Source organism: Tenrec ecaudatus, chromosome 5 (assembly GCF_050624435.1).
Source record: "Tenrec ecaudatus isolate mTenEca1 chromosome 5, mTenEca1.hap1, whole genome shotgun sequence".
NCBI classification, from domain to species: Eukaryota; Metazoa; Chordata; class Mammalia; order Afrosoricida; family Tenrecidae; genus Tenrec; species Tenrec ecaudatus.
In genome coordinates, this window is record NC_134534.1 from 169,617,066 (window position 1) to 169,640,870 (window position 23,805).

Consider the following 23,805-nt stretch of genomic DNA (forward strand, 5'->3'; position numbering starts at 1 on the left):
GCCTGCTTGGCGCATTGCTCGAGAATTGGAACTCGTGACCCCTTGCCCCCTGGCTCGCCAGGCGTGCGACTCCTGGCACATTATGGATCCTCCTGACGCTGCCAGGCTCCCCTCCTGCGGTGGGTGAGAAGGGGCAATGGAATAAGTATCTGGGGGCCTGGCCACTGCATGTTGCTGCTGCATGTGCTGTTTCACGCCCTTTCTTAGAGGGAGACATTCGTAAAGAAACAAGAGCAAAGGCATAGTGAAATAAAGAATCCATCCTCCTCCTCCTTCACGTTTCATGGGCTGATGTCTCCTCTCCCAGATGGGTCACAGGCAGAGGCAGAGATTGATGCTTCTTGGTAGCCCTCAAACCGTTCATTGTGGTGGTATTCCCTTACTGAATAAATCACTGACGACTACATGATCATAATGAATACACAGAGGACTTTGGTCTTAGCAACATAAGCATGCAGGAATGAGAACTCCTTTTTATTATGGCAGTCTGTAAGTTGCCCACCCAACAAGTCCTTTTCCCCTTGTCCCCTAGTAAAGAGAGTTTTAGCTGGACACATGGCTGCCCAGAAAGGGACCATATGACCCCGCCTCTTTTATGATTGTGTGGCCACATGACTAAGTTTACACCAATGGAATATGAACAGAAATGATGCATGCCACTTTCATAAAACCTACTGAAAAACAATTGGCTTGTCTTCGATGTTCTCTCTTCCTCCCCGGTCTGGAAGATGCAGCTGTGACATGGCTAAGGTCATGTACACGTAGACTACGCCCGTGGGGTGGTGGAGAGAAAAGATGGAAGGAACTTGAGACCCTGAACTACTGTGTGGAGCAGAGGCCCCACCAACTTGGACTACTCACCTATAGACTGCTAAAGAGAGAGATATCTTTATCCCCCTTAAGGTCACTGAATGTTTTAGTCTTTTTATATTAGCACACAGCTCTGTTAACCAATGCAGATTATGAATAAGACCCCTCACAAATGAAAGAGCCAGTTCACCTGGGCTCAAGTTCAGACTGATACTTCCTAACTCCTTGACTTGAACGTCCCTGTCTTTGTCATCTGTGAACCGGGCATAGTAACAGGACTTGCCTCGCACAGTGACCGTGAGAAATCAACGATCCTGATCTCTCCAACGTTACTGCCCCCACCCTCATTCCAGGGCAAACTCCTATCACGTCTAGCAGCAAGGGCTGCCCTGGAAGACTGTCCAGGCACTCACGGCGCTGGTCACAGGGCCAGTTCAGAATGGCAGTGACCAGGGAGCTTTTCAGATGCATCTCCTTCTTCTGGGTTCAGCTCAGCGCTCCACAGAGCCCACAGGTGCAAGGTCAGCATGAGAGATGCTGCTTGCACTTGGATTTAGCGCTCGGGGGAAGGTGTGGTGTGGGAGGCACGAAGAACAGAGCTGCACTACCAATTTCACAGGAAGAATGTGTCAGGGTAAAGCTTGGCTGTAAGTCTCCAGAGTGCTTCCCAAAGGATCGACTTCCTTAAAAAAGACAGAAAGAAAAATGTACCTGTATTTGTCTAGAAAATATGAAGCGCCGAGAAAGTCGTTCTAAGACTGCTGGATCACAGCCCGGAAAGAGGGAGCAGGTGCTCTTCAGCTCCCCATTATCCGACCATGTTTGAGGGCTTTGGGCCAGCACTGGTGGAGGCTCTTGGCACATAAAAAAACCAAAACCCCAAACTAAACTCCCTGCTATGACATCAATGCCCATTCACAGTGACTCTATGGTCCAGGACAGAACTGCCCCTGTGAGTTTGACACTGTTTTTTTAAGCTTAGTAAATCATTTCCTGGGTGCTCTTATACTTCTTATCACAATCCATACATCAATCATATCAAGCACATTTGTACATTTGTTGCCATCATCATTGCCAAAACATTTTCTTTCTACTTGAGCCCTTGGTATTAGCTCCTCTTTTTTCCCCCTCCCTCCCCTCCCCTTGCACCCTCATGACCCCTGCGTAATGTATAAATGATTTCTTATTTTCATACTTTACACTGCCTGCTGATGAGACTGTATTCTTTGTGGGAGTAGAAAGCTCCATCTTTCTGCCTCAGAGTGGCTGGTGGTTTCAAACTGCACACGAAGCAGTTAGCAGTCCACAGTGCAAGCCCTACCCCAGCAGGGCAGGGTGAGATGAAGACCAGTCCTAATGGAGCTGGGAGTGTGCAGCCTCCTTGGTGAGCAGAAGAGCTAACTGGTTATGTGGGTCGGGTCCTATGAGAAGTAGTGGAGTTTGACAATTAATGAGATCCAGGTTTATGAGCTAGGTCAGAGGGAACTTCGTACCTTACTGTTTCAATCAAATACAAAAGTGATATATAGAATCGATATCAGAATATAGAAATCCAATAGAAGACCAGAAGCCTGGCAGCCCTCCTGGCAAAAACGCAATCACGGGCCAAAGGGAAATGCTGGGTTCCTTAATTCAGCTTAATTAGCCTCTCGCACATTTCTCCCTCCATCTGTAATCTCCTATAGGTGCAGAAAATATCTGCCAATTCCAGTGGAGTACAATGGATAATCGTTCCACATAAAGTAGGCTAGAAATATTTATGGAAATCACTATTCCTGCACCACCAGAGACCTCCTGCCGCAAAATAATTTCACACGCTTTGGAGACATAAGCCACAGGGAAGGTTTGTTTCTTTCATCCCAAAGCAGCTCGGGCAGGGCAGGAGACAGAGACCCTCTGTCAGCATCTACCATCTGACCTCCCCACCCCCTATCCTGCCCCCACTCCCCTCCAGGCTCCTGCAGGCCAATCAGGCCCTGGCCACTCTGAGAAGGTCCTCCTGCCAAAGGACTCCTCAGGGAATCCAGATCAATATCTGGGACTAGCCTTCTGGGAAATCACTAGGGCAAGACTCCTGGTGTGACTCACAGAGAGGCCCATTGATGAAGTGCTTCCCAATCCCAGGAGAGGAAAGATGGGGCTGGACCTTGGTAGCTGACTAAACCTGTAGGGAAGACCCCTCAGCTCTGTCTTGTAAAATGTCTTCATCACTGTACATCGAGAAGACCTAGGTTGGTTCTTGAGCTGAACCGGGAGGAAGGGGGGTGGGGTGGGGGGACCTCCAGGCCACCTGATGGATAAAGGAGGGGGCCTTTAGCCTCCAGCTGCTTCCTCCCCCGAAACCTTACAGGTTCCGCTAGGCTTGCAACAAAACTTGCACCGAGTCTATGCACCTGGGGTATTCACTTTGAGGGTAACCTCTGCATGGAAATGAACACGCATGGAAAAGCAAACAAAACCTATGGCCACCACGTGGCTTCTGGATCACAGTAACTCTACAACAGAGCGGCACTGTCCACAGCACTCCCAAGGCCGTGCGCAGGTCTGCAGGGAAGCTCACTGCCACGTCTGTCTCCACGGACTGGCTGCAAGGTTTGAACTGCTGCCCCTTTGGCTAACAGCTGAGTACTTAACCACTGTGCCATCAGGGCCCTCTGGGCGCACACACGGGTCCCTTTGTACACACCTACCAGAGTGAAAACCAGCCAAAGAGAGTGAGAGAGCTGCGGTGTGGCGGGAGGTACCCATATCGAACATGTGTTCGTTGAGATGAAGTGCGCACTGATTCCGGGGTGGGCCAGAACCTGATCTCAGCCTATAGGATTCCAACCGCAGGTGAGGTGATGCTTGGGGTAAATAAAGGCACTGTGGTGCCAAGAAATGGTATTAAAACATATGCGATGAGAGGCATGTAGTCCCCTAGTCTATCCACATCCAATCTTGTGTGAGTGTGAGGGAAAGTCTCCGTTGGCTTCTGATAACCCTTAAACACCTTTTGAACAAGAGCTTCTAGAAGAAAGAGTACCACAGCCCCCCATGTGGAGCGGAGATCCAGCACCATGGTCTTGCTTGCTCCTATGGTCACTTCTATGGATGGCATATGACAGTGGCTTTCCATTTCCTATGTGAAACAAGCTCCTGTTTAAAGTGGCTTTAGTGGTGAAGCCAGAGGATGGTGCCCAGCTATTAAAAGATACAGTGTCTGGGGTCTTAAAGGCTTGAAGGTAAACAAGCCGCCATCCAACAGTGAAGCAATAAGCCCACGTGGAAACAGCACACCAGCTGGTGGGATCATGAGGTGTCGAGATTGGGCAACAGGCATCAGAAGATTCACAGCAAACAGTAAATAAACAAACAAAAATACATTGGTGAGAATGCAGGGGGCTTGGAGCTGAGACCCAAAGCCCATCTGGATAATGGAGTATCCCCCCACAGAGGGGTCGCAGGGAGGGGGTGAGTCAATCAGGGTGCAGTAGAGCACTAATGGCTCACACAATATACCTCTGTTCCCTGGAGGCCTCCTCACCCCCTGCTATCACGACCTCAGTGCCGCCTCCCAATCTAGACTAGATGGGAGCATGTACATAGGTATAGGCCAGAGATAAAGCTCACAACACATGGAACCCAGGAACAGGAATGGGAATAGAGATACCAAAAGGGTAGAGGAAGGGAGGGAGACATGAGAAGGGAGGGGGCACCGATCTCAATGAATGCTGCATAACCACTCACCCCCAGCCAGGGGGAAGAACAACGGAAACCAGAGGGGAAGGGAGATGGTGATCAGAGTAAGGTTTAAAAATAATTAACAATCTACAATCTCTCAGGGGACCACGAGGGTTGGGGAGGGGGCAAAGAGGGAGGGGGAAAAGGAGGAGCTGATCCCAAGGGCTCAAGGGAAAGTAAATGTCCAGAAAAGAATGATGGAATATATGTACGAATGTGTCGGACACAACTGATATATGGTCTGTAACCAGAGTTGTAAGAGCCCCCAATAAAATGATTAAATACAAATAAATAAATAAAGTAGCTTTAAAGTGAAAGTAAAGAAAACGATTCAGAAATCATATTCAATGAAAGTAGCTGCTTTGAAAATCACAACGTCGAACTGAGACAACTGAGGTTTAGGAAAAACTGATTTAAAAAGCAATATGCAAACTGCTTTAGCCCCACTGTTCCATACAGCCTCAGCACCCTCCTCTCCAGGAGCCAGACATGGGGTGTTGAGCTCAATTCCCTAAGCTGCTCTGTTCCGGTGGGACAGGGCACCAGTGCCTGGGGGATCGTGGCGGGTGGTTTCGAGACAGCCAATGGATCTGGTCCTAGAAGAGATTCAGAAGCACAGCCAGAGCTCCTGGCTCGTCCTGCACCACAAAGGACCACTGGCCTGGCCGCATTTCTGGAGAAGCAGCCCCTGGGGAAGAAGTTTTAAAAGAACAGGCTGGCCATGGTGCCACCTGGGTACCATAGTGATGCTAGAAAAAATATCCAAAATATACACCCTGGGGCGGCTTCATCCAGTCAACAGACTAAGGTCAACAAGCCTTTGGAAACTCTCCTCATGGTTAGTGATTCTAATTCCAGTTGGTAGAGCAATCAATTGGGTAATCCCAGCCACGTTGGCACTGGTGGTGGTTCTGATGTACCACTTACACACGGCAGGAGAGTCATTCCTTTTCAAAAGCCATGGAAAGAAGAGACCCAGAAGCCAATGCCATGTCCACGTGGCAACTGACCAACTACCGTAATGCGTCTGTGTCCCTCTCGCTCCGGCGCGAGAAACCACAAACCGAAAGAGCCGTTCTGTGCTTTCCACTGCTCTTGAACTTTTATTCCTGGGGACGCCTTTGCATTCATGAATGGGATCTTGATGTTTCTTATGTAACGCCGTCATCCGACTGTTCTAAAGCACATCTGGCTTAGACAGTGTCCCACCAAGAAAGAAAGAAAACACGGTGCAGCGTCTTCTGCCTGGAAGCCAACAGATCTCTCGCTTGCATGCACATCAAGCCCATCCTACCGTCAGGTTGTTACCTGAGGCAGTGTAGAAGCCTTTGGAGAACCCGACAGCAGGGCAGAAAGGTGGGGGAGAGACCTAGTGAGAGAAAGGACTGCATTCAGGTCGCCAGGTAGGAGGGGAACCTCGCCAAGAGTCTCAGGGAGATGGGAAGTGGCCGAGGCATGAAAACGGCCCTTGTAGTGAGGGAAGAACCAGGGCCACAGGACTTGGCAGGGCACTGGATGGGAGTTTGGGTAGTTACATAACCTGTTGTCAGTTTGAGACTGTTGAGAGTGAAGGGGTGGAGTTTGGCCTGTCAATCAGGTCGCAGCTTGATGACCTCATTTGGAGGCACTAAGGAGAAATATAGCTCACTGGAGGCGGGTCATGGGCTCAATCCCTGTGAGACATTCCTGCTAACAAGACACATGGAGTTATGCTAGAGCCCTGGGGTTCCAGGAGCCACGTGGAGACCCCTGCAAGTGCTGAGATGCTTTGACTACCACTAGATCCACAAGACTTTCCACCCACTGGCCTGTGATCTTCCTGCATTAGGCACCATTGCATGTGTTGTGTGCGTCTGAAGAGGAATTCATAGATTGGTAATGGACATATGGGCTAATATTGGACTTACGGCCTTGACCTGGACTAGACTGGGATGTTTTCTCAATATGCAATTGCTCTTTTATATAAAACTGTTTCTTATACAAATATGAGTCTCCCTGATTTGTTTCTCTAGTCCACCCAGAATGACACAGAGTCTTCTGCTGGTCAGCAGACTCCCACCCAGAGAGCTAGCTCAGAAGTTGCTTTCCCTGAAAGGTGCCCGCCTACCCTGAGCAAAGTCAGTTGGCCACCTCTGCTCACAGACCATGATGCCAACTAGCACCCTGTCCCACCGCCATTCCTTGTTTGTCTCATCTGACCCCTGATGCCTCTCTCAGACCACACAGATCTTAATAAGGGAATGGATCATTCTAATTCCTTCTCTGCCGCCATTTCCCCATCTGTAAAAGATGTGAACTAGATCGGTTTTCAGATATATTCTGACTCTTCTGAATCTTTAAATGTAAACAATAAGGATCCTGGGGTGATCACATTTTCTTTCATCTGTGGGCATTTCATAATGAACCCGTGCACACGCATCCACCCAAGTAAAAGAAACTATGTACAAAAATACTAAGGTAAGCAAGGAGGGCAGTCGTGAGTCAGTGAAAACACTCTCACTTTCGACGTGGGAAATCCATGCCAGATGTCTGGCCACTGCACCTCCTATGCAGCCCATCTGTCAGCGGAAACTTCTGGGTTGCTAAGATGCTAAACAGATTTCAGGGAAGCTTGCAAACGAGGGCAGATTAGGAAGAGAGACCTGGTGATCTACGTGCGAAATTCAGCCGGTGAAACTCCCCTTCCCCCCTACCCGGGACCCCCATGGTCACAAACCAACTGCGTGTGGGGTCACCATGAGTCAGGATGATTCAGTCTTAACTAACTGCAATGGAACGAAAGTGTGGGGGAGGGCTCCCCGTGACAAGGGGAGGACAATCACAGCTGCGTGGGCTGCTGCACTGGGGAGGCCCTAGGAGGGCGTGGGTTCGGTTCCACGGGGAGCCTGCAGATCCTCTGGGACTACGGGCGCTCCTCAACGTCTGCCGTCACTCAGGAGCACGGAGAAGGGCACGGCTCTGACTCTGACGTTGTCAGGAGCAAGGCACCTCCAAGAATCCTCTCCTCTAGAGCCCAGAGTCAGCATGGCTGTGGGGACTGGACTCAGAGTCTTTTAAAACTTGGCAAAGAAAACATTTTTATAAAATGACTTCAAGGCAATCTTTGGACCGTGAGACCCAGGTCCATGTAATAGGGAATTTCTCCAGTCAGGGGAGTGGCTCCCCAACATTCCTATAAGAATGTGCAAGCTTCCATCTTATGTAACATTAAGTTTTGGTTCCTGGAAGGAGAACAGCGTGAACTTTCCAAGTCTGCAGATGGCTCGAAGTTCTTCTGGGTGGTGAAATGCCAAACGGATGGCACTAAACTATCAGGAATTTATTGAGAATGCAGGAGAGGTGAGAGGAGTGAAGCGATGCATTTAAGGAGAATAGTCACAATTTTGGGGGCATAATGACGTCCCATAACCCCCTTAGGGCCCAAATGGGTAGCTGTGGTCAAGTCCAAGATAATAAAATCAGAGAGGATGTGGGGGATGAAAGAGGCACTGGGACTAGGGTCATACCACAAATCTGACATTCTACCTCCAAATCTTCTCAGAGCTACTGAGCCTCTCTGCAACCTCAGGCTTCTAAACTGCAAAACGGGGTCCTCATCCCCGTGGCCTGGGTTCTTGTGGGGATTCCATCGTAATCTGTGCCCACAGATGGTTTACATGCATCACTGGGGATTCTCATAAGGCAGAAACGGGCATAGGAGAAAGGACAAACAAACAAACAAACAAACAACCAGGGTTCAGATCTTGGCTCTGTTACCAATTCTCATATGGCCCAAGCGAGTGTGTGAGGCTGCGCGCTGAGACCCAGTGTCTATCAGCTTTCAAGGATGATGCTTACTCCTCCCAAGGCACTGTGAGATTCCAGGAAGTAAAGCCGAAAAGCACCCAGCACAGGCTTGGGCCTTAATCAACATTCGTTTCCTTCCCCTTCCCAACGCCTTAAATAGAGACTGGCTACAAAAGAATTTCAAGAAAAAACATGCATTCAAGGAAGCCTGGCTTCCTGCAGCCTTCTGAGGCTGAGCCGTGGACATCAGCCAGACTCGCTCTCTCCCTCTCACAGCTGGAGCTTCAGTGGCAATGAAGCCTGACAATGCACACTTTGGTCGGGTTTGTGCGGTCCTGCAGGCATTGCACGGCTCACAGGGGATCAGTACAGCCTGAGAGGCTCCATCTCAGTGGGCTTTGCAGTTGAGACTGACCCATTTCCAGACCCTCTGGCGAGGTACTTGGACCTGACTCTACCAGAGTGCAAGCAAGTGACCCTGCGGCTTCTCTGCACTGCAAGTCTTCAAAGGCAGGGACCACGGGGGCTCTACTTCTCCTCCAGCCACAAGGTTAGAGTTGGCGCCCCCACCATACACGTGTAAAGGATGGATATTGAGTACACAGGATATTAACTGTAAATGGGTGGGTGGATGGATGGATAGAAGGGTAGCTAGGTAGAAGAAGAGATGGATGGACAGATGACTGAACAGACAGCTGCATATAGTTATGCATAGCTATAGCATGTCACTTGTCTCCTCACTTGAAAAATGACAAGGCCTCCAGGTCCTCTAAGCTTGGATTTGGAAGCAGACGGTCTGTTGCTATCCAGCCCCCTCGCCTCTTTCCTAAGTCTTTCTGAAGAGGGAGTCGGTCTCCAGAACGCTCCTCCCGCATTCCCCACTTTGTAGCTCAAACCACCCAAGACAAAGACGACGGAGAATCCTGCGTCAGCTGTGTGCTCCCAGCAGTCATGGTGCTGAAGCCTCGCCCACCTTGTTCATCTGTGATAATGGTCTCTCCCAAGCTCCTCTCCCCTTTGATAGTTTTAAAAATATTTATTTCATTGTGCTTTGGTGAGAGTTTACCCAGCAAATTAGGTTCCCATTAAGTATTTTCTATGCATATTGTTCAATGACATTGGCTACATTTTTTACGATATCCACATTCTTTTTTCACCTCTCTCTTTGACAAGTTCCCTGACTCTGGCTCTGTGGTGGACCTTGGCAAGGGACCACTGCTCTCTTCCTTGCATTAACTCTCACGGAGTCCTAATCAGTCCTTCAGAAGTGTCCTCTAGCCCACAAGTCAAAGTCTACAGAAGGCACAGAGAGCCCTTTTCAGCCAGATGTCTGCCCATTCCCAGATTCAGCCCCGCTCCAGCCCTGCCCTTAAGTCCCCAATTCTGTCTTCTGAGCCTCAGAGGCTGCTCTCTGCCCACACCACATCTGCCTCTAAGCTCAAATCCCAGCATCCTTCAAGCCTGACTCAGGTATAAAGCCTTCCAAAGCTTTCTTCCCAAACGGCTCCTTTTAGAAAATGTGGGAAACACAGACTCTCAACAATAAAATGAACACTACCTATCACAATTGCATGACCTAAAGATATCACTAGGTCATGTTTTGAATGTTTGTTTTTCATGACTACATTTTTTAATGTGGCTGAGATTATAGCTTTATACTTTATAGCTTTTTTATAGTTATAGCTTTATATTGTTTTTTCCTACTTATCATATCTTAAACAATTATCTGTCATTAAATGTTTTGTAAATATTATTTACAGTGTTTGCTTCATATTCCTTAACTTTTAAATCCTTTACATAGTGATTGCAGTTTTTAATAAGACATTTATTGAACTATAATTAACATACCATATAAATCACTTATTTAAAGTGTGCAATTCAATGGTTTCTTTTGGCACATTCATAAGAGTTTTACTACAATCAAATTCTGAAAATGTTCATTACTTCAAAAAGAAACTCCATACTTATTAGCTATCACTTCCTAAACCCCCCAGCAATCCCCAGCTTTATGTAACCACGTACCCACTTTATCCCTCAGCAGCTTAGTCAATACTGGACATTTCACATAAAGGATATAATAAAATTTTGGGTTTTTTTGGTTTCTTGTCACTTAAGTCTAATGTTTTCAAAGTTCATCCATATTATATGCTGAGGCTTCGTTTCATTTTTGTGGCTAAAAAATATTCCACCATATGGATTATCCATTATGTTTATCCATTTATCAGATGATAGACATTTGGGTTGCTTACGTACTTTAACAATTCAAAATAAGGTTGGTATGGACATTAGTGTACAAGATTTTTGTGCGAAGAACTGTTTTAAATTCTCTGGGGGTAGATATATAGGCATCTATCCTAGGTCATAGGCTAATTCTCTTGAAAACATTTTTTGAGGAATTGCCAAATTTTTCCAAAGTGTTTGTATGATTTTACATTTCCATCAACAGAACAAAGAAGTTCCAGATCTCCACACCACCAAGTATGATGTTTTAAAAACAAACAAACCCCCCAAATAAACAAACAAAACCCCACTGCCATTGAATTGATTCTGACCCACAGCAATCCCAGATAGAATTTCTGAGGCCGTAAATCTTTGTGGGAGCGGGTAGTCTCATCTCTCTGGCACAGAGCAGGTATGGGGTTTGAACTGACAGAGTTAGCAGTCCAACACTTACCTGACAGTGCCACCAGGCTAGTTGGTGTTAGCTGTGGTTTGTGTGTGTCACATAGGAGGCTGAGGAAATTCCCTTCATCTTCTAATTTGGTGAGTGATTTTTGTCCAATGCTTTTGGTCCTTGGGAATCACTGTTTACTGCAATGTAATTCCTACTCCTAGACGTGTTTTTCCATGCCAAGCTTTACTTCTGGGTCAAGCTTGCTAAAATTCATTTTAGATGTAACCACATTTCTGGATCTAGGCACTACTGCACTGAGTTAGCCCCTCTGAATGGGATGCTTCTAGACAATCATGCCGGAGGGACTAGGGAACTTATTCCATCTGTGGCATCTCACTCTGTATGTGGGGCAGTTCATTCTCTGAGCCCAATTTTCCATTTGAAAGTGATGAGGATGATACAGAAGTTTGGTGCCGCCCACTGGGGCTCCCCATATTGAAAATATGGTGACATCTACAATCCATTCCCCTCTCCAAAACACTGCATATGCTTACATTCCTTCAACATTGAGAAGTCCTTAGCCCCCTAAAACTATCCACGGACTTTCTTGAAGTCCCCAAGGAGCTGGTGACCTCTGAGGGGACCTGAGTGCTCAAGTCATTGTTTTTTACCCAAAGAGCCAGCTCTGCAACAAGCCTCTCCGTGTCCCCTTCCTCTGGCTGCGTTTGGTGACCAAATTTGTTTACACATTTAAGAAGCACCTATGGAGGCCTGGTCCCTTTTCTAAGCATCAGGACCCAATCCGTGTACAAAGCAACAAAATGCCAGAGGGTTTTCAATTTGGTGAGAGAAGCTCACCAGGGTATCACTAATCCAACCCTTTCCTTGTGTCAATCACCCAACACCTGCTGGCTGGAAGTCGCAATCTCAGACTACCTATAAGGCCTCTCAGGTACAGGCACCCTAAAAGCAATGTACGTATTCCTTTCCAAACCAAGTGGTTTCCATATCGATCTCTCCCAACCCTAAGTATTTGTTTCAGAAAACCAATGCAAAGAAAGAAGGCCACACTGTCAACAAGAATCTGTTTTTGGAATCGATCTGGCTTTCATTCCACTCTTCTGTTCCCCCTCCCCCCTCGTCCCTTCCTTTCTCCTTCCTTCCTTTCTAGAACACAACAGGAAAAGGTCTGGGATCCCTTGAGGAATGGTCTGTTTGAATCATTTCAAGGAAGGCGAGCGAGGCATGCTTTTAATCGCATCATACGGAAGATTTGTTGAAAGTCAAGAGCAGAAACCGACTGAGCATTAGGTGGGGAGGATGGTGTGCTGGAATATGGCTACGAAGGTGAAATTGAGGTAGCTGTGTATGAAACCCCCTGCAGCACCCAGGTCTCATGCCAACCATCCGCGTGGTAGGCTATCAGCCTTCAATTACCCCAAGAACAACCTCATACCCAGTCACTCTGTGGGCGTCTGCCCTCCCCCCTCCCCTAACAAATAACGCTGGCTGGGTGAAATGGAGAAAAACTCCTCCCGACTGACCCCTGGGAACCTTGGATGACTCAAGAGCATGAGACAAGGGTCAATTTGTCTGCTCATCTGTGAAAATGTGCACCGTTGAAGGCCATTTCGCCCACGTCCACCATAACCCATGGTTTGTGGGTGTCCATGGCGAGAGGGCCTCTGGGAGGGAGGTCTAGATCCAAAAGATGCCGGCCTGGGGAAATAGGCAATGATGGACAATGGGTGCTATTCAGGGAGCCGCTTGCGTTGCTATTTTCCCCTTGGGTTCCACTGGAAAACAAAGCTAGATTTGTAGCTGCAGAAAATTCTTATAACAACTGGAAGAAATTATCCCTGAACGAAGCTGCTGGAAAAATCAACTGCAAGAATAGCAGCCGGCCTTTCCTCTTGATATCAAAAGATCTTCACTAGTTGAAGGGCTTAAAAAAAAAGCCCAGAAGAGATGCTCTACTTAAAAACAAGGCAGTTTGCAAAGGCACAGGCAGCAGAAGGAGAAGCAGTGTCATACGAGAGAAACTTTGGAAATTCTTAAAATAGGCGTAGGAAATAGTGCACTGAAAAGCAGAGAGCTATTGAAAACTAAAGTCTTTGCTAGCTGATGCACAGTGAGGCTCATCTCCTCGGAGTTCAAGTGCAATGTCAAACAACGACCGAGACAACGCAAAGGCCTTTAGTTTTTAATTATTCCTTATGTGAAGCCACCTGAGACACCATTTCTCCCTTACGGTCATGGGAGTGGAAGTGCTCTTTGGAAGATGGTTCTGCAGGGCTGGGAATGCCTACCTCCCTGTCCTCCATGGCACCCCTCGGTTTATTCCGGGGTTGCTCATGTGAAAGGCCTAGTAGCGGGTGGTGGCATACCTAGACATCTTCTGAGCAGAAAACAACCACCAGAAGGAATTTGCTGTGAAGAAGCCCCCTCATTCCCTGTACCTGTCTATGGCACCAGTGCCCAGCTGGCCACTTTGGGAGGCCCTGGGGTGTCATCCTTTCCCTTCCTCCACCATCTGTCAAGCACCAAACATGACCCACCTTGGCCTTCCCTAACCATGCGGTGACTTAGGCCTTGTCACATCTCACCTGAATTATGGCAAACACCTCCAACTGGCTGTCTGTCTAAATTCACAGCTGATATTGCTGTTTCACTACTGAGACCTGCATGTCTCCTCCTGCTTTAGAGACAGAAAACCAAGGTTCCTGGCTTGGTTTGCAAGACCTCTTAGGTCCACTGCCAGGTCCCTGCCAGCTTCAGTCTTGTTGCTTTCTTCTCAGTACCATCACAGTCGTGGCTCTGGAAGTCACCGGGAGCTGCAATACTTCCTACCTTGGCTCCCTTCACCGGCATGCCCCTCTCACAGGGTTAACAAGCAGGAAGGCGAGTGAGGACAGAAGCCCAGCCCACATTCTGCTCACCACATGCACAGCAGGGGCCTCCGCTAGCTCCATGTTTCCCAAAGTGGGAGGCAGATACCTACACTTTATACTGGATTGTTGGCCATCATACACCCCCTGCTAGGGGGTTGTAGGCTAAATAAGTTTGGGAATCTAAGGCTTAGCTGGAGGGGCCACAGTTTCTGATCTGCATAACGGCTCCACATGGCGGGGCAGCAGCTCTGTTTCCAGGTTCCTGTCCACCCACCACCACCCATCCACTGCCGTTGGTCGATTCCAACACAGAGTGAACCTGAAGAACAGTTGAACTACCCTGAGGCTTTCCAAGACTGATAACATCTTGCTCCCACAGAGCAGCTGGTGGGTTCGGAGAGCCAGCCTTTTGGTTCACAAGCATGTGCTTAACCACTAAGCCAATAGGGTTCCTCTCTGGGTACCTGCCATGCTATATTTTAATGATTCATCATTTATATATTTTTTGGATTTCTATTTCTCCCTGCCCCCCCTCCACCCCATCAATCAAAGCAGTCTTTGCAACCCTTTCTCCACCCTCCAAGCACAAAGCCTGGCACATGTAGACTGTAATACAGTATAGACTGTAATACAGCATAGACTGTAATCAAAGAGTGCTTGCTGAACTGGCTTAGAATGGGCTGAATGTTAAGCAAGAGGAACAAGAAAGCCCCCAGAGCTGAGCCCCCAGAGCCCATCTCACTACAGGGCTCTGGGGGAGCCCAAGAGCTAGCCTCAACCCAAATCAAAACCAAACCAGCTGCTGTCTGGCATTTCTGAAGCTGGAAGTCTTTACAGGAGGCAAGAGCCTCATCTTGCTCCCCTCAGAGGAGCTGGTGGGTTTGAACTGTTGACCTTGCAGTGAGCATGTCGCAGCACAACACCTAATCCGCTATGCCGCCAGGGTTCCTGAACTAGCCTCACTTCTCGCAGTTCACCCCAGTATGCAGGGGGAGGGGAGAAGGAGGCTGTCCTTATTCCCATAGGGACCAGCAGATGGGATTCACAAAGGCTACTTTTTGGGCAAGTGTGCCCCCTAATGATGTCGCTCCCACTGAGGGCATCTTGGGTGGCTCACAGGAAGGTTTCTAGTGCTAGAATCCAGCAGCCCCAGCACCCAGGTGGCACATGCTCTGAGGAAGCGGAGACGGAAAAATCTCACCCATCCCTTTAGACACACACAGGTGAGAAGGAGGCCTTGGGAGATGAGACAGAGTCCTCAACCATCCAACTGCACCATCAAACCCACCACCATCAAATCGATTCCATCTCGTGGTCACCCTTCATGGAATTTATGAGACTGTCAGCTTCATCTTTCACCTGCAGGTGGCTGGTGGGTTTTACAACCTGGTGAGAAACCTCAGCGGGCTAGGTAGAAGAGGAAGGACTCCAGCGTCATCTTTTAGAACAAGATCAGCAGAAGGCGGCCGGGATAGAAATGATGTGCAGCCAGATGGGGATGACTCTTCATCTCCACTATCTGGATGCAGGTGGCTGGAAGGCCCTTACCTTCGGGAGTCATGGGAACTATACCCAATGGCTAGTTGCTACTTAGGAGGAGGGAAAGGGAGCTGGGGTGTTTTGTACCTTTCAAATATATTTAGCTTCAGGGGAGCTGCTTCTTCTCCAGGTAAATTTGCATAGGTGGGAGGACATGTCCTTGGATGCGCTGCCCGCAGTTCTTGATATGGAGAGGGAAGCCTTCTGGGAATGGACTATAAATCCAAGACCCACGGACAACAGACCATGGCTCTGAGAACAGGGGAGGGTCCCCAAAACAACACCATGTGCTTGTCTCCCTGGTGGCTCATCTCTGCCACATGCCCCACCCTCAGATGCCCAACTCCTGGTGAGCCACCAGAATGGCTATCGATCGCCTAAGAGGGAACTCGGTCTTGGAGAGCAGGAGGTGTGAGTGTGACAATCAGCAGAGCCCAGAGAGAAGGAATGGTGCAAGGCATACAGTGGAAACCAACCCCATCACCAAAGACTGAGCAAGACTGAAAGCTCTGGAGGAGAAATGTCAGAGCTTTCACTTCTGGACGGAATCTCTGGACGATGTCAAGGGTTCATGACACTGCTAACCTCAAGGTTGGTGATTCAAGTCAACTTCCTGGCAATTCAGAAGGAAAAACTTGGAGCTGTACCTCCCCCCCCCCAAAAAAAAATCCGTTGTCTAAACCCTGTGGAGCAAAGTTCTACTGTAACACATGTGGAGTCAGCAGGAGTCAGAGCTGACTCAATGGCAACTGGTTACCAGCTCAAACATTCCTGAAGGCCTCAAGAGCAGCCTTGCCCCTCCCAGGAGTCTGCCAAGTCCATCCCACCCAGGAGTCATCCTCTGACCACCCTGTGGATCTCATCACTGGAGGCTTGCTGAAGAGCCAGTGTGAAACATGCCAAGTCACCAAGCAACCACAACATGTGAGAGGTTCTTTCCAAACAGACGCACTCTCTTCCCTCTCTGCCCTGCTTTCAGTTCACACGGAGCTTGCGCCTGCGGAGAATTTACTATTGCCTTCCTCTCAATCCCAGGAAGTGGTCTTTTACCCAAGTCCAAGAATTTGTCAGGAAAGCACAATCTAGACAAACAAGAATCTATCTTGGTGGTGTAGGGAGAAGTGCCGAGGACCAAATGCAACAATGTAGAAGGGTTATATTTGGCCAAGATACGTTATAACTCTGGACACACAGAGCACACATTCTCCTCCGTTTTCTATAAAATGGGAGAAATAATATAACAGTAATAACTGCCTCATCAGGTTGACATGAAGCTTAAATGGGATCAAGTATGGATATCCAGACTTCAAACACACTTGACACTAAATTAATGAGTTTATTATGATATACATTGAGCATAATAAAAATCACTCTACATGATAATATGTATAAATTATAGTTATTAAATTAAATCATTAACATTATGATATAGATTAAGCATCATAATGATTCGCTAAGTAATACCAGATGAGCATGACTCTGCCGTGACTACCGTGCGTGCAGTTTTAAATCTTTGGGTCATGACTGTTAACGTATTCAGCCTCTAGCGAGCTGTGTTCAAACAGCATGGTGCTTGGAGCATAACATAATTCCAGCAATGCTTTCTCCTGCCTTAGTGTCTAGTCTGACAAGTTTGGCAGTTGTTAAAACAGCCACTGCATGGAAACAGGTTAAGCTGGTGTGTCCGGTTGTGGCCAGCATTTTTAAGCTGATACTGCTCTCAGCATTTGCGGAGCCCCAACAACTCCTCGGAGGGAAGACAGTTCCAGCAGTTGTGCCTGGGTCCACTTGGAAAGAACAAAGCACCCTCGGCAACTTGTTGACCAGAACCCCAATACAAACCAATGCCAACTAATAGAGGGCAGGCAGCATCTCGAATTGTACAGTTCTTGGTTCCTCCTACAGGCCTCCAGACATTCCAAGATCCACAATCACAGGGTTAGCTCCGGTGGCGGTGGGCTCCAGGACCCTGCTCCATTGTGACTGGTCAGCGCTGGGTAGCGTGGCACATATTAAAGACTGCCCTTCACACAAAGAACACCTACCCCGGGCGGGGTGGGGGGTGGGGGGGGGGAGGCAGTTTAAATGATCAGCATCATGCCTGAGGAGGAGGCAGGCCAGGCAAGACAGTGACCTCCTATCCTCCTCTGTAAAAGGAGGTTGACGGACAGGGCAGCTCAATGAACCTCACATGCTACTTGTTTGGTTGCTCTTTCTGTTCCAATCTATCTGCTCTGAACTCTTCATGTTCTCTTCTTAACTCCCAGGATCCAACTGCCTCAAGCCTCTCTCATCTCTGTTACGATCCACCAATGAGCAGACACCCATGTCCAAGAACAAGTGCAACATAAGCTTGGCAGGCGAGTGGCCTTCTTGGCCTAGAGAGGGACACAGAGCAAAGCACTCTCTGCAGGGCATTTTGAACACACAGGTTGTGAAACCACCCACAGCCCAGGCAGGGAAGGGCAGCCAACTTGGTCCTTGCTGGCCCTTTAGCCCACAGCCACACAACACCCACCCCACTCTTTCCCTTCAGGGTGCGGCGGGACTCTTTGACTGCCTTTTATCTAGGACAGCCTTGCTCTCTGACAGACACAGCCTAAAGTCTGAGGCTTGAACACGAAAAATTGGTACTTTCAATTCTTACCCTCTTCTTTGTATACCGATCTAATAACTTACAATCTACCATTAATTTTTTAGAAATTGAAACAAAACATGACTGGTTAAGTGGGACTTGGAAATTAATGGTTAACTGGAATGATGATTCTTGACCACATTCTCCCTTCCCTCTCCCTCCCTCCCTCCATCCCTCCCTCTTTCCCTCTGAAACACACATGCAGAACCACATACTGGCCTCTTGAGAAATCAGTCAGTAAGCTATTCCCAGAACTAGTAGGTAATATTGTCAGTCACCTTGAAAAGACACCAGAGGGGGAGAAAAAAAATAGCCAGCTTGCCAAGCTGCCTTGAAGCTGTGATCTTCAGCCAGGGCTTCATTAGAGGTGCCTCTTTCTGGGGGCCAGTAGCTTAGATGGAAAGTGCAGCTACCTGGATTCTACGCATCTCACTGAAGGAAGAGCAGACATGGTCTGTGCTAGGGTTGGGTGGCTGCTAAAACACCAAGGGAGATCATATCCTCACCAAACCTAGTCTCTTAGGAGAAAAGGTGTAACACGACTTCCAGGGGACAGGAACTTGCACTTGTCATCAAGTCAATCAGAGATCACCAATCCTTGCTTTCCCTAAATGATACAAACAGGCAGGGTTTTCCATGTTTCATGCAACCAAAGGAGCTGCAGTAGACCAGATGTCTCATGGTACGTAGTCCCAATGCTTCTTGCTAAGAGCCAGGCCAATCCTTGATGGAAAATGGAAAAACTGAGCTGACAGGACTTTAGAAGGAAATGCCCAGGACATTCCCCACCCCCACCCCCTTTCCTAATTATATACCTATGTCCTCTTTGGAAGCTCCTAAGCAGACAGAACATGAATGCAAAGGGTCAAAAAGATCTCCTGTTTTAGTTTCTCATCCAATGGCAGGGGTTTCTCCGATTGTTGGGCTTGATGTTACCTGGCTGTCCAAAGAACAGGAAATCAAGTCAAGTCCAAAAAATAAACTCATGGGGAATTTTTGAAAACGGCCATAAGGTGGAATCTATAACCTAGCTGTGAAAACGAGACTAGACCTCCTGGTTCTGAATTTTAAAAACTATGAAGGCTAGACCTCAGCTCCGCTAGCAGTTTGTGCCAACATTAGAACGACACATGAAGCAGCTCTGGTGGGAAGAAAAGCAGGCAGCTGCATCTCCACGCCAGTGCAGCCAGCGTGCCGAGAGGCACTTACTTGGGTGTGGCCTTGGGCTTCCAGTACCTACAGAAGAGGTGGTGCCCATCTGCGTTGACCAGGTGAGGGTGGTTGGGAGACTGAGGGCTCTTGGGGTCGTGCTTGGGAGAACTTTCCTCCGGCATCCTGAGTGGATCTGTAAGTCCTTGAAAGAAAGGAGAATATTGTTAGCAGCCAGAACTATGGCAAAAGCAGACAGAGATGGAGAGGAGACACTGGTTTCAGTAACGTTAAACCCAAGACAGAAAACCCCGCACTTTAACAGTTTAATGGAGCCCTTTCCAAAGGTTTCAACACACGTCTCTTTCTTGCAAACCTCCCCCATCCCAAGACTGAAAAATTCCATTTGTTCTTAAGAAAACGCTCACTTTATTTAAGCGCCTCCTTACAGCTCTTTCCCCCTTCCCATCTGTGTTTATCTTAACTCATTTCAGGACACTTAATCTTAACGACTATTTTTGTTGTAATCAAGTGGAAATGATAGTCTGTTCTATGGGTACAAAGACCCAGCTGCGGAAAAAGAGACCCATCTATCTTAAAATCTCTAAGGAACAGTTTCACGGGCCACAATAATGAGGTGGATGATCGTCCGACGATTTCTAGAGGCTGAAATTCCAGATCGGTGATGACAAACCTGTTTCCATCATGTCCTGGCTTTGCATTCCAGAAGGGCGACAGCCTGGAGACTCAGAGCCAGGCAAAAAAGGGCTGCTCCCTCCTCTCTGCTGTCACAGGGCAGCGTTCACACCGCTCCCGAGCCCCTCTCCTAGCCTCCATCCCTCCCTCCCCTCCGCCCCTGTTTCGGGTTTGCAGAGTGCTGAGCCAGGAGCCTGCTGCCAGCTCTCCGGCGGCCAGCTCCCGGGGTTCCAACGCCTTCCCCCCCAAAAGGGGGGAGGACGGAGAAAGGTGGGGGCCGGGCACTGGTGGGTCTCCGCTACGAGTTCATCTGGGCACTTTTCCGAAAGCAGCCTCTGGGGAGTCTTGGCGGAGGGCGGAGGGCTCGCGAGCCGGGGCGCCAACGGCCGGTGGGGGGGAACGGGAACTGCTCGGCGCCCACGTGAGGCCACCTCGCGCACCGGCAAACGCAGGTCGCCGACACAAAGTCACCCCGAAGGTTCGGACAAACTTTGCTGCCTGCCCGTCCCTGCCGGCAGAGGGAATGGAGCTCGGCGGCTGTCCGCGGGGAGCCACGCGAACACCGGAGCGGCTGGGCGCGGCGTCCCTACCCCGGGGATAGCGTCGACTAGGAAGACGGGGAGGGTGGGAACAAGTGGATTTGGGGGCTGGTGCGCGGGAGCAGGGAGGGCCCGCGCGCGCGCGCGCGCACAGCCACCCCGCGCGCACCCACTCGCGCGCACCCACCCAGGCGCGAGGCGCGGCGCGCAGCGGGCTGCGGCCCCCGGGGCTGCTCTCCACCCCGCGCGGCCGCTCGCGAGCAGGCAGGGCCCGGGAGCCAGTTACCGGGGCCACTAGCGCCGCTGTCCGCGTCCCCCGAGCGCCGCTCGATCCGCGTCCGCAGGCGGCTGGGGCCAACTGCGCGCTGCCGTCTCACTGGCGACTGGGCGCGGCGCCGGAGCCGCCACTTTATCCCGGGCCGGGCTCCGCGGCGGGGGCGGGCGGCCCGCGGTGGGTGGGGACGCGCGGCCCGGCGGGCGGCGCGGGGAGGCGGCGCCGGGCCCACGTGTGCCAGGCAGCGGGGAGGAGCGCGGGCGTGCGGCCGGCCCGCCGGCCGCCCGGGTGGGCCACCGGTGGAGCAGGCGCTCCGGAACCCTTTGCGTGCGAAGACCCACTGCGCACCCGCGCGTCCACACAGCACACGCGCACATAGACCCACGACCCCACAGGCACGGAGACACTTGCACACAGCATATGGTCCGCACCAAAGACACACCTCGACGCAGACACATCACGCCCAGATGCGCACAGACCCCCAGACACGCACACAGGTACACACATATCCACACACGCCAACACGGGCACCACCGGCACACAAATCCAGAGACCAACGCGCGCGCGCGCACACGGAGACACCGACTCAAACACTCAACATTCACAAAGATACACACCGGGAGACATAAATGCTCACATGGACACACACACACACACACACACACCAGCATAGGCATACCACACACAGAAAGCCATATATATATATACACACACACATACACATGAGGACACACCAGGATACATGACTAAAGGATATGCACCCCGTACACACAGACACCCACGTTCAGGGTCAGACACACACATAATACACTGAAATGGGGAGGAGGGCACTGGCTAAGGCCAGCAAAAGCCTTTACTCCCACCCCCATCAAACTCAAAATCAAAAGGAAGCAACCCCAAACTCATTGCTGTCAAGTGGACTCCAACTCATAGTGGCCTCATAGCCCAGAGTAGAACTGCTCCCGGGGTTTCGGAGCCAAGCCCTTCATGTCTCTGGCGCGTCTACCAGGATGAGGATGAGCTGACACTGTTCTGTGGACTTAGATGTGGGGAGCTGAGGTGCTGGGAGGGGGCAGGCAGAGTACAGGGTGAGCACTGGACACAGAGTCAGATCACTTGGTTCAACATCAGCTCCTACACTTGCCTTTTGAGCGTTGGTTTCCTAACCTGCCATTTGTGACAATGCCCAAGTCCCAAAGGACTGTGGGCAGTGTCCCTGGCTCACACTGACCTCACATCTTTCTACATCCTTCCTGCTCTGCCAATGGTTTTACACCATCGCAGCCCTGAAAAGAACTCATACCTTCCAGAAAATGATGTCTAATTATCACATTCTGTCCCAAAGTCTGCAATCCAAGATATTTAACAATAGTGTTCTAGAAGGATCTTGGCCTGAAGACTCCTAGGAAATTCACCAGGCTTCAAAGGAAGAGAAGGAGAAAAATGACTTCTTAAGGGCCACGCTCCTGTGTCCAAGCATCCAGCCGAGATGTAGTCACAATACTCCCCAATGCAGGAGGCTAAGGGCCTTCCCTGTAAACTAGGAGTGCTAATTGCACTGAATTTTCCACACTTGCCATTTATTGGAAGGTGGGGTTGAGGGGTGATTGGGGGACAATGAATGTGACGGGGTCTCACTGGCCTCCCTAGTCGCTTTTATAAAGATATTAGTTTCAGAATTTCTCAGCTCCAACAATAGTTAGTGATTTTAAAAATGCCTCTGGAGTTCTTAACGGAACTGCAGCAGAAATGATGCTCCAAAGCCTGAAGCATTCCTTCTTGCTTCATTACCAAAAGAACTGAGAACAGGGCATCTGCTCAGCAGGCCAGGAATCTGGGAGTTTAAGAAATAAAATTACATTTTTTTCTTTTTTTTTAATAATTGAACTTTAAATTTAAAAAAAACATCATTTTATTAGGGGCTCATACAACTCTTATCACAATCCATGCATACATCAATTGTGTAAAGCACATTTGTACATCCATTACCCTCATCTTCTCAAAACATTTGCTCTAATTTGCTCTCCACTTAAGCCGCTGGCATCAGATCCTCATTTTTTCCCTCCCTCCCTGCTCCTCCTCCCTCATGAACCCTTGGTAATTTATAAATCATTATTTGGTCATATCTTGCCCTGTCCAACGTCTCCCTTCACCCACTTTTCTGTTGTCCACCCCCCAGGGAGGAGGTCACATGTATTGTAGATCCTTGTAATCAGTACCCCCTTTCCAACCCACCCTCCTGGTATCTCCACTCACACCACTGGTCCTGAAGGGATCATCTGTCCTGTATTCCCTGTGTTTCCAGTTCCTTTCTGTACCAGTGTACATCCTCTGGTCTAGCTGGATTTGTAAGGTAGAATTGAGGTCATGATAGTGGGGTGGGAGGAAGCTCTAGGAACTAGAGGGAAATTGTATGTTTCATCATTGCTACACTACACCCTGACTGGCTCATCTCCTCCTCTCGAATGTCCAATTGCCTACAGATGGGCTTTGGGTCTCCACTCTGCACTTCCCCTCACTTACAATGATATGATAATTTGTTCTGATGATGCCTGATACCTGATCCCTTTGACACCTTGTGATCACACAGGCTGGTGTGCTTCTTCCATGTGGGCTTTGTTGCTTCTGAGCTAGATGGCCGCTTGTTTATCTTCAACGCTTTAAGACCCCAGACGCTATATCTTTTGATAGCCGGGCACCATTAGCTTTCTTCACCAAATTTGCTTATGCACACATTTGTCTTCAGTGATCATATCAGGAAGGTGGGCACCCACTGATATGATTTTTAGTTTTTTTGGTCCCTTCTACACCTCGTGGTCATCCAAGCTGGTGTGCTTCTTCTATGTGGGATTTGATGCTTCTCAGCTAGATGGCCACTTGTTTATCTTCAAGCCTTAAGACCCCAGACGCTGTATCTTTTGATAGCCAGGCACCATTAGCTTTCTTCGCCACATTTGCTTATGCACACATTTTTCTTCAGCAATCGTGTTGGGAAGGTGTGCATCCTGGAATGCCAATTTAATAGAACAAAGTATTCTTGCATTGAGTAAGTGCTTGAGTGGAGGTCCAATGTCCATCTACTGCCTTAGTATGAAACCTATGAATATATGCACACAGATCTGTTTCCTTACACTCATAAATATATTTAC

At 49.1% G+C, this 23,805-nt stretch overlaps 1 protein-coding gene across 5 annotated transcripts in view; it reads right to left on the minus strand.

Moving 5' to 3' along the window:
* MGLL (monoglyceride lipase) overlaps window positions 1-20,831 on the minus strand; it is a 126,692-nt gene extending 105,861 nt beyond the window's left edge. The window contains exons 1-2 of one of the 5 annotated variants that reach the window (XM_075550271.1): window positions 20,570-20,831; window positions 19,208-19,352 (exon numbers count right to left, since the gene is read on the minus strand). In XM_075550271.1, coding sequence (XP_075406386.1) covers window positions 19,208-19,332 — 125 coding nt within the window. In that variant the 5' untranslated portion in view covers window positions 19,333-19,352; window positions 20,570-20,831. Of the gene's footprint in view, window positions 1-19,207; window positions 19,353-19,575; window positions 19,709-19,841; window positions 20,410-20,569 lie in introns of those variants that run through there. The other 4 variants (XM_075550268.1, XM_075550270.1, XM_075550267.1 and 1 more) reach the window with 4 other exon arrangements.
* Window positions 20,832-23,805: the final 2,974 nt, after the last annotated feature.